The 12188-nt window shown below is 33.5% G+C and overlaps 1 protein-coding gene across 2 annotated transcripts in view; it reads right to left on the bottom strand.

Annotated features, from left to right (window-relative positions):
- The window catches only part of ETNK1 (ethanolamine kinase 1), a 66738-nt gene that overhangs the window by 25775 nt on the left and 28775 nt on the right, over positions 1-12188 (bottom strand). For both annotated transcript variants that reach the window (XM_049625188.1, XM_049625187.1), the window contains exons 3-4: positions 9769-9909; positions 6643-6785 (exon numbers count right to left, since the gene is read on the bottom strand). In XM_049625188.1, coding sequence (XP_049481145.1) covers positions 6643-6785; positions 9769-9909 — 284 coding nt within the window. The remainder of the gene's footprint in view (positions 1-6642; positions 6786-9768; positions 9910-12188) is intronic.

Raw genomic sequence — 12188 nt, 5'->3', positions numbered from 1 at the left:
TGATGCGATAAACCTCCAGTCAGTGCGTTTAAGAAGCACGGGGTGCGCCGCCACATGGCAGCAACAATGGCATACCTAATCTGTAGCAGATGAAGAAAATTTGGCAAACTCACATTTTACAACACACAAAGCTTAAAAGGAAAAAAAATTTTTTTTAAAAATCTGCATTAACTATTCTTTTTTCAAACTATTGCAAACAAAGTGGAACTCAACCTTAAATTTAATATTCTGCAACAAAATAAAATTAAAGAGGCCTACTTCACTTATTTTGGGTGCCAGAAAAATCAAATTACTAGGAATTGCTTTCCTAACAACAGAAAATATACTGAACTTTTTTCTTATATAAATTTAATTTCTGATGTCTAAAATTACCAATTATTTAGAGAAACATCCACATCACTATTAATAATTAATAGTTCACAGGGCATGACTATCTTGTTAATTCTTTAAGACACGAATTTGTAATTGGAGTTTCAAGGGTAGGGAAAAAAAATGAGACTACTCCCTCAAAGTTTTTATAAAATCTTATGTGTATGTTCATTTTCTGAAGGCAATCTCAATCTTCCAGATTCTAAAAGGGATCCCTGACCTCTAAAAAAACAAAGCAGCACTGCTTTAAGGCCTAAGACCATGTATCATTGATCTTTATATAATAAGACACACTGCACATAATGGGTAAAACATAAGATTAATGAATAAAATTATAACCTGGATTTTCAAAAACTATGTTTCTTTTTATGACTTTATTTTTTGTATGGCTTGAGAGTAATAAAATCCATACATTACTCGGTTTAACTGTTCAAATCTCAGTATGGCTGAAAACAGCCAAATTTTAAAGTCCTTTGAAATCAAAAAATTTAGTTCATTAACTAAGGCTATATAATTCACATGCTACATTTGTTTGGATACCTTTATTTTGCTAAGGGGAAAGGGATAAAAATAAAAAGCAAAACAACCAATATGAGAACCTGAAAATCTTTTCAACTCACTCTACTTGCTCTGCAGTGTTAGGTAAGGCAGAAAGAGAACAAAGAGAAAAATAACCATGATTTCCTACTGTTAGCAAAATGCTTCTTCTCTTTTACAGAAAAAGGGAATATTCTGCTCTGAGAAACTTTCCCTTCATCCCTCACTCTGGCGTCCAGTAGTACCTGTGTACACCTTCACCATGGCGCTCATCATTCTGAATGTAAATATCTGTTTCATGATCTGACTCCTCCACTACATGGCATATGGCTTCCTGGAAGGACAATAGGTCCCTTCATCTTTCATCACGCAATCCACAGAGCAATCTCTAGCACACAGTAAGTATTCAAATGCTTATAAACAAAGGTTTGGCAGAGAATGCTGAGACACAACGATTAACATACGTTTAAATGGGAGATGGGGGAGAAGCAATAAGCATGAAACACTAAGAACGAACGAAGCATGGCATTTCTGACCTTCTTATCCAAGTATATGATTGAACATACAGTGGGAATGAATGTATGAGTAAAGAAAAACACACTTATTTAGTAATTATTTTAGGCAGCTCTTCCTTAATAGTTCAGGCTTTTACAGTGCATTTAAGCTTTTTACTGATTTAAGGATATTTTATGCTAAATAGTAATCCAGAATACAAGTTAAAACAAGGTTAACACTATCTTTCATTAAAAACTCCACCCTGGAAAATACAGGTTACCAAATACAAAAATAAATTTGTATTTACTTAAATTTTAAAATAAAACCAACAACAACAAAACTCTATGTCATTAAAATACCAAAGAAACAACCAAACCACAGTATCTTTCACAAATAATAATACACTGGGTAAGATTTAGAGTCAATCAAATGACTGAGAATGGTGCCTCATCCTTTTTCTCTTTACATTGTGTAAAACTCTAAAGAAAAACCTGGTTTACACCATAATTCCCAGGAAGATTCCTTTTTCTTCCATTCATTTGTATTTCTTTAAACAGCTGTAAATCAGCTTCCTGTATTTCACAGAGAAATAATCAATGATTGCCATCACTGAAATTTAAAGTTCTATATTAGATCTTTATATGAGCTTTTATGAAGAAATGGGGGAGAATAAATGAAACAGCCACCAATAAACAGAGCATCAGACATGAGAAAACATACTGAAAAGCTTTAGCAATTACTTCTAAAATAGCAGTTAAAGAGTTAGCTGAAATTAAAATATTAGAATTAAAGTGGGTTAGTCAATAAGCAATATTACAACTTGTTCTACTTCATATAAATTTTTTTTAATTAATGATTAATATAAAATACAACTGGTAAGTCTTAGTTCTGGAACAAGAACCACTGCTATTGGGTTTTCTTATCATGTAATAAATTTTATCATCATTAAGTATTCTTTCCTTACCTTTTTAAGATGTCATTTCACTGAAGGCAAGGAATGGGCCGCTGTTTACCAACCACCTAATTCCTGGCACTGCCTAACATTTCAAAAATCTTGATAGTTACCATCAACTTCAGAAAGGAAGCTCACTCTTCTCCCATGTTCCTGAGTCCTGTCAACTGACATGGTGAGAACAGGTAGAGGCAGTGTTTCTTCCTGTGATGCCTACTATCTCCTGTTAACATTCACAGGTACAAAAAGCCTATGAACTGCAGGGTGCTCATCATCCTGTGTGTGTATAAATATGTACTTATGTATACATACACACATACATATATACATTTTTAAACTTTACTCAAGTTACAGTTAAGACAAAATCTGTAAGCTGCACCTAAAGACAAAGTGAATTGTCATCTCACATCTATGAGCCATAATTACCCTATTTACAAGACACAACCACTAGCTTACAGCAACCACTCTTTTTCAGAATCAAATACATTTTGTAAAATGCATCCTATAAATATAATAAAGGGGTTGGCAAACTACATATGCTCAGGCCAAATGCAACCCACTGTCTGGTTTTGTAAATAGTTTTACTGGAACACAGTCACACACATTTATTGATGTATTATCTATGGCTCTGTTAGAGCTACACTGCAAAGGAGACTATCTGGTACACAAAGCCTGAAATGTACTATCTACACCTTACAGAAAAAGTTTGCCAACCCCTATTATAACAGCAATAGCTGGGAGCTGCTAGGTACCTACTCCAATGCTATACACTTGTATGCATGATCTAAAATCTTTCCAGGAAACATATTAAGTAGATGTTAGAAATAAGTTAGGAATAAGGCAAATTAAATTTCTAGGCTATCAGAAGTATAACACTGCCTGGAAACCCATTTAACATGCAGATTCTTAAGCCCAACTACAGAAATTCTTGTTCAATTAGTCTTAAAGGAGACTCAGAAACATCCATTTTTCCCAAATACCCTGGGTGATTCTGGTGCAGATAGTTAAGTTCAAATATAAACATTTCATAAAGAGATAAAATGGGGACACCTGGATAGCTAAGTCAGTACAGCATGCAATTCTAGATCTCGGGATTGTAAATTAGAGCTCCATTTTGGACACAAAAATTACTTAACAATAAAATTTTAAAAGATAGAGAGAGATAAAACAATGTGTCTAATACCACCTACTTCTGTATGTGACTGAGCAGGGGTGTGAACCTAAGTGTGCTTGGTTCCAACATCTATACCCTTTCCAACTTCTCTTAGTTGTAACTAAGCTTTAACACATCTACTTTTAAGAGTTACTTAGGGGCGCCTGGGTGGCTTATCGGGTTAAGTGTCCGACTCTTGATTTGCGCTGAGGTCATTATCTCACAGTTCATGAGTTCCAAGCCCTCATCGGGCTCTGTACTGACAGCGCAGAGCTTGCTTGAGATTCTCTCTCTCTGCTCCTTCTTCCCTCTCTCTCTCAAAATAAATTAACTTTAAAAAAAATGACTTAGAAATGTTTAATCCAGTGACAATATACAAAATCTAAAGTATTATGGTGAAAAAATACATGTGGAAACTTCAAGATGATCCAGTATCAATTCATGAAGTTTAATAACTAAAATCTGCACTTCTGAGAAATTAAAGGTCTGAAACATACTAGAGATACTAAGCTTGATGATGTCAAAGCCAGTCCCTTGGCTTTCATCTTATTATGTTTACATATTTATATCTCATAAGTGGGTACAAAACACTTAAGTCCTGAGCTCAAATCACATGAATGACTTAAAAAATGGTAACAAATTAAACACACCTATGATAGGATATGCAGCTTAATCACTTATTCTATGTAGAAATTATTTTAATCTCAAAAGACTTCACACTTGGGCTTTTAGATACCATAACAAGGTAACTAGTTAAGATAAAGAACTTTTGCCATCCCTATTTCTAATTTTAATTATCCTCAAGACTGTGGCTGTAAAAATTAATGCTAGTTTAATTGTTTGCTAATTACATTAACTAAATGTATAGAATTTTACAATTTTTTAAGCACGAGGCATGGTAGGTATCTCCTCCTTATAAAGGTAAATATGTCATACAGTCATATTACTTCAAAACCATTAGCTCCTAATTTGAAACAGATAATAATACACAGAACAAACCTCATGCCACACTTTCATGACCTTTAGATTCTACTGAACAACATTCCAACCCTATTTGCTTAATACTATGTATCAACTAATCACATAGCAATTGACTTTTTTTTTTAATGGATGCCATAAAGTCCAAACTTGCCTTCCTAACAGACACTGTTAAAACCACTGGTAAGGAAAAATAACAGAACATATCCATAACTAACACACAAAATATAACCACAAAGACAAGAAGAAACAAATGGTACACAATAGACTTTCTGAAGAGAGGAAAAATAGATCAAAATAATTACATTTGTTGAACTGTGAAATTCATTCTTTCTGTGTAGGGAAGAAAAATTAGGTAACTCTTGGTAAAATAAACAAATGACAACATAGGAGTCAAACTGAAGCATAAAGATTTTGTTTGAAAAATGAGAACTTTTCATATCACTGATCCAATAGTTTAGATAGGCAACTGATTAAATAAAAAAGTAAAAATGCATTTTTTTAATGCCTAAGACAAAGTAATCTGATTTTTTTGGTCCCTTGTATTTTAGTTTCATAAACAAGATTGTTCTGTGAAATGAATATGCAAAAGAAACTTATAAAATAAAAATATGAAAAGTTAAAACTATATTCCACAGGAAATAACAGATTCTCTTTGATTAACTTGCAGTTAAAAATAAAGCTGAGTGTCCACTTCAAAAGTAAGATGAAGTCCCTCACTTGAAATTCCATTATAAAATGTGTTATTTGGTCTTGCACTGAACTAAAAAGCTAACACATTGTTTAATGTAAAACTAGTACTCATGTCTCACAAATGGCATTGAGATTTGGTTACTAGTAATAATGCAGTATATACATGACAAATGACAATTATATGTAATAAATGGACAATATATAATGAAGGACACTGTCAAGTACTTCATGTTTTAGGGTATACCTTAAGTTTTTTTTAAAAATATTTCTACACCAAAACTTCAAGACATTCAAACTAAAGATGTTAGCTCACTGCATTTAAAAATAGAATCTCTAATCCAGATAAAAATATAAAATATAACAGATACTCAGACACGTTTTTGAAAATATGTGCTTCAGTCTACCATCCTTGACAGTGCTCTTTGGTTGACTTTCTTCAAGCTAAAGGCAGTTACAAATATTAATAACCTTTCCATTAGAACAGTCTCAACTTACAATCTAATAAGAATGGTCATAAATAGCAATTTAATAGAATTATGACCATTTAATCAGAATTCTTTGACTTTAGCATCTTCACAAAAACACTTTTGACTTAAAATAATCTTCCAACTATAATGACTACTCTCAAAACTGATTTCCTTTAAAATGCAAGGGTCAGAGTTTCAGACTTTCTGGATTAATACTAAACCTTCAGCCAAAATTATATTTTTTAATTTCAACTTATTACTAAAGGGAAATCTATGCTTTAGCAACCAAACCTCAAACCACTTTATCCAATAATATAATACAACCAAGAGTATCTTAAATATGGAAACAGAGAATTTGAATACAAGATATAAACAATCACAGAAAAACATTTCACCAAAAAGTATCACTGTCTATACCTCAAAAATGTTAAAACTATTTACCAAAGTTTCTTGATTATTACTTGAGTAGGTACAAATTCCAGCAAGTACAAATAACATTTCCTCCATATGTAGCTCTCTCCTTAGCATCAAAATATCTAACAAATCAGAATAAAGAGGTAATAGAGAACCTGGAGACAAATTTGTTTCTAATACTGCTGTCCTCCCCAACACTGAGAAAATTATGTATTTATTAAAAGCAGTGCAATGTCAGTTGGCTTTTCAATAACTCCCATTACAAGCAGGTACATTTTCAAACCATAAATTACCAAATAGGTTTTACAGTTAAATTTATAAACAAAATCATTTTATCATTTTTCATTTAATTCTTAACAAGAACCACAAGCTTTCTAAGAAATGTATTTTATACAACTATATAAAGAATATATTCCTAATTTAGCAGAGTTACCATGACTTTTTAACCTAAAAGAAAGTAAAGACTTCATGAATGTTTTTAATCCTAACATCTGAATTAAATTTATTTACTGATACAAAGATCAAAGGACCATTAAGAACATCAAAGAAATCAACTTTACTTACTGCTAAAGTCAGATACCTACCTTGTTTCTCATTGTAGATTATATTCTTACACAATAGGTCATTATGGCAAAGCACAACAGGTGACCCCAGGTTGGAAAGAATCTCCTTCATCCAAGTCATTTCTTCCTGAAGAATCTGAGAGCTTGGGATATCACTTAAAAACCTTTAAGTTTAAAAACAAAAAAGAAATTACATCCTGTTTATATTAATGACTTTTTCAAGTTTAATTAAAGATTAAAATCTATTTTTAATAAATTCTTTCCATTCAATACCACAGATTCCTGAGTTAAAATAAGCCAATTATTCTAAAAGTTGGAATAAAGGAAAATCTTTACAATGAACTCAATATGAATTAAAAAAAAAAAAAAAAAAAAACCTAAGCAAGTAAAAAGGAAAGTAGAAAAGTAAAAAAATCAATTACTATAAAATTGGGGGAAGAAAGGAATACATAACATATATACATATACTTAATAGCTAACATTTACTAAGCTCTAATTCTAAATGTTTTACATTTATCTCTAAGACACAAAGAGTTCAATAAAAAGAGGTTTAAGTACATTATTTAAAGTTATAAAGACAGGGGAGCCTGGGTGGCTCAGTCGGTTAAGCGTCCGACTTCAGCTCAGGTCACGATCTCGCGGTCCATGAGTTCGAGCCCCGCGTCGGGCTCTGGGTTGATGGCTCAGAGCCTGGAGCCTGCTTCCGATTCTGTGTCTCCCTCTCTCTCTGCCCCTCCCCCGTTCATGTTCTGTCTCTCTCTGTCTCAAAAATAAATAAACATTAAAAAAAAATTTTTTTTTTAAATAATAAAGTTATAAAGACAGTTTATTAAAGAACTAAAACATCTATTTCAAGTTTAGAAGGGTGAATGCTAACTTTACCTATCAAAGTCAACAGGCATGATCCACTATTGATAAACCAAATTATATGATAATCATCAGATATTATCTGTGATAATCATATCGTAGAATACTCCCATTATCTATTACAGAAATGGTCTGAGTAGTGAAACTAGGAAGTAGGGTAGCTAGGGTGGCAAGCAGGACTACAGATTATGGCTTTTGAATCCTACACTCACTCTTCTGTACCATTATGCTATATTTATATTCACTTGATAAAAATAAAACGAAACAAAAATAGAATGCTACCACTAACTCTTCCAGGGTACCATCTGGCTTACAAAATTGCTGTTTACACTTTCTCTTTCCTTAACACTTTAAGCCAAGTTTTCTTCATTCTTCCTTTACAGTCTCTCAAACTACTCTCTTACTTTTCCATTTTATAATAGACTCTCTATCAATTAATTTAATTTTAATGAATCTATCTATTCAAGTGATTCCTGCATTTTCCCACTACTGCCATTCTTCTCTACACAGATTCCAAAAGTAACCCTTACATGCATGCTCTTTTGAAGACGGTGTAATTGTTCAAGAAACTATGTAAAATCTATAGTGTTGAATAGAAATAACTAAAACTCAAAGGATTGAACGTGATAATTACAATCACATACAAACAAAAAGGAACCAAAAAAATATGAAACATACTTCTCATACTTTGTTTTTAATGTTTTAGTTGCGTATTATCTATGTATACAGTATCTATGTATTTTGCATATACTATCTCAATCCCCATAAAAACCTTAAAAGGTAAACATACTACTCATTATTTCCATTTTACAGACGAGGAACAGGTAACAGTTCCAGGTAACAGAACTGCAACAGTTCTGCCCAAAGTTACACAGCAGAACTGTTATATGGCAGAATTAAGGCTTCACCATAGGCAATCTGGACTCCAGAATCTTGTACTCTTAATCCACACAATACTATGCTGCTTCCGAACTCTGCATTATCTTATAAAGTCAAGAAAATCTTACATTCACCATTGCCATCTACTTCGTTATTTTTAAGTGACATTCCCCCAAATTTTTCAATAAAATAGTTATTTCAAAAGAGGATTTTGTGGGGGTTTCTGCTGTCACTTCCTGAATATCTAGCATACTGGACACATTTACAGATGTTTGCCTAACCCGAGTAAAAGGGTATACTGTCCCTATCAAAGTCTGACAAACTACCTGCAAATAAAAACACATACACTGAGTGAATCAAACTAATCTGTGAAATAATCCAACTCACCAGAACAATAGTCATTTTTCTGTAATGAATTATAAAAAGTAAACAGAAAGAAGGAAAGCTCTATAGGTCCTGCCTGCCTCTACTGTCCTTAAAATGAAAAATTCCTGAATAGATATAAAGGGGAAAATAAAATTCCTAATTTTTATACTAGTATTAATCACACTGTATAAAAATGTGTTCATATAACTTAGATTCCAAATACTAATTTACAAGTGTTTTTATATAAAATATAATGAAGTGCCTTACTTTTTGAACCTAGGGAGTCAGTTTTACAAAAGCCAAGTAAGACTCCAGTAATTGAGGGGCACCTGGGTGGCCCAGTCAGTTAAGCGTCCAACTCTTGATATCAGCTCAGATCATGATCTCATAGTTTTGAGATCAAACCCCACATCAGGCTCTGCACTGAGGCATGGAGCCTGCTTGGGATTCTCTCTGCCTCTCCCTAACCGCCAACCCCCCCCCCCCACCTCCTACCCCTCTCAAAAGACTCAAGTAATTGAATTTTCAACCTTATTACCTGGGGCTTAAATTCTCAGTAAACTAAGATAATGCAAACTTTTTCACACTCCAGTATTACTACACTGTAGTAATAAATGTAAATTTCTCCGCCTATTTAAAACAGCTTTTAACAAAAAGAATTCTTTAAAAAAGGGCTCCATGGCCAACTCATTCTATGCAAAAAGTACCCCTTTAGAGCTATCATTACTCTATCCTTCTTCCAAATAAATGTTTCTATATTTGTTTCTTGACTGGTCATCTCTACCATCTACCTACTACCCACTTCCCAGGATTGTGTAGATTGTCTTTTTTGTTCTTGAGTTGGCTGGGCGAGAAAGGCAGTTACACTCCTGTAGTGCCATCTTGAGAGTCAGATGAAGCAATGCTAATTTAATCAAATACTACGAGAGCAACCAAGCCAGATTTTATACACAGAAACCTTGTAAGCTACCTCTAAAACCCTATTATGTATAGCAAAACAAGGTAAAACAATTTCAAATGTAAAAGTAATTTTACCTTTTATTAAGGTCTTCATCTGCAAATCCTGTAGGAATGAGAGAGAAATATTTTCCCATCTTTAGCCATAGATTGGATTTGGGAATCCAGCCATTGTGTGCATGGATAGCATGGATTTTAGCAAGCTGACGTGCTATGAGTCTGTTTTAAGACAAAACAGCATAAAAAGAAAATGTTAAGTATCATAGGTTTTATGTCTACTCGTGGGTAAACTAAAATAACTAGTATGCATTTATTTTAGAACAGGATTTCATTTTTATCTTATGTAAGAGTCAAAATTAATTTGTCAAGGCAACTCTCAGAAGGAGAGGCAAACAAATGATTAAAGCATCAGTAGGAAAAAAACACCTACAATTGATACAGTGAATAAATGTTATATCCAAAAGGGGTTGAGTGTCTAGAAGTAAGTGGTCTATTCTGATTCCACAAACAATGGTTAGGACCAGCAGAACAACAAAAAATTATAAATGATTTCAAGGCTCATATTAGACACTAATCAGCAATACATTTAAATTGCGCTGTTTAAATAAACTTTAAAAAAAAAAAAAGGTCTTTTGATGTCAGAATCAATCTTCTCCATTCAACAAAATAATTTGAAGCTATGTATATGTGTATCCATGCTATCTTTTTATCTGTAGAACCTAGAAGAGCAAACGCTAATATAAGAATAAGCATGCAAAACAAGTTAAGTTACCAAACAGCCTATAAAGACTAGCAGGTGGGAAAAATGACTTAATAGTAAGTAATGACTTAATAGTAAGAACTTAAAACTGGCTAATTTTGAAGATGCTCACAATCTAATGTAATGCTCTTCAAAGTACAAGTTTTAGGAGCTATGACATAGCGCCATCTAGGATGTCTGATGCCCCACCTCAGATCTACTGAATCACAATCTCTGAGGGTGGGACCCTGCACTCTCATTTTAAACAAGATCTCCAGGGGCGCCTGGGTGGCTCAGTCGGTTAAGTGTCCGACTTCGGCTCAGGTCACGATCTCACGGTCCATGAGTTCGAGCCCCGCGTCGGGCTCTGTGCTGACAGCTCAGAGCCTGGAGCCTGTTTCAGATTCTGTGTCTCTCTCTCTCTCTGACCCTCCCCTGTTCATGCTCTGTCTCTCCCTGTCTCAAAAATAAATAAAACGTTAAAAAAAAAAAAATTAAAAATAAACAAATAAATAAATAAACAAGATCTCCAGGTGATCGCAATACACTGTAAAGTTTGAGAAACACTGATATAATGCTCCAATTCCACAGCCTGGCCCTATACTGGAATCAAACTTCAGAAACATACACACATACATACATAAATAAATAAATGCCAAGGTATTACCCTTAAAAATTCTGATTTAATTGTAGTACAGCCAGGGCATCAAGATATTTAAGTTTCTCAGAGGACTCTGATATGCAAAAGTGTTTGAAAACTGCTGCATTAAAGCACACAATACTCTAGCACTGTAGTACTGTGATTAAATACACAGTTTTATTATATTTTTATAGTAAGGTGAATATTCTTATGTACCTAGTTTCTAGTAATAAAAGAGTTCTGATTTTCTTTTGAAGAAATCTCCATTCCCTTCACTTTTAGTTCATGTGGTTCATATAGAGCTGACCTCAATCCTAACCCTGTATCACATCTGTAGCACTAATTTTAGGAGTTAGAATATGACACAGAATTGCCCAGAGCATTCCATCCTTCCATATTTGTTCCATGATGATTGGTTCTGAGCATATTATTCAAACTAAGCCAAAGGGAATTTTCGCTGATGCTTCTGACTGGTTGAAACTATTAGAAAAAGAAGAACTCCCCTGCTCCCTGCCCTCCTCCCACCACTGCTAAACTGATTAGATAGGCCTGTAATTGTTAATAATAATAATTGCCATCTTTTTTTTTTTTAAGGTTTTATTTTTAAATAATCTCTATACCCAACATGGAGCCCAACCATACAACCCAAAGATCAAGAGTCACATGCTCTAATGACCAAGCCAGCCAGGTACCCCTATTACTGCCACTCTTAAGAAAACTTGTAAGACTATAAAGCTAACACAGAATAAAAGAAAAACGTGATACTACCCTAATGACAATGTTAACAGTCCCTGGATCCACCCATGGTTGAACTCAGTATCCTCAGCTATATGCACCAATAAATCCCTCCTTCTTTAAGTCAGTTTGAATTTTCCAATTATCAAGAGTCCTAATATATTACCAAAATATTACACAAATTAGATTACCTAATACATTACACAAAATATGTGCGCCTTGGTTCATCTCTCTCAAATCAGCAAACATTGCTTTACATAAATTAAGTAAGTATTGCTTGACTGACCTTCCCCCAGACCATATATATATATTATATATATATATGTATTCATGTCTATATGAATATACACACAAAAAAAATCTAGTTTTAGCCAATCTCTCACA

The sequence above is a fragment of the Panthera uncia genome, chromosome B4, assembly GCF_023721935.1.
Source record: "Panthera uncia isolate 11264 chromosome B4, Puncia_PCG_1.0, whole genome shotgun sequence".
NCBI classification, from domain to species: domain Eukaryota; kingdom Metazoa; phylum Chordata; class Mammalia; order Carnivora; family Felidae; genus Panthera; species Panthera uncia.
This window is presented reverse-complemented; position numbering and strand designations above follow the sequence as displayed.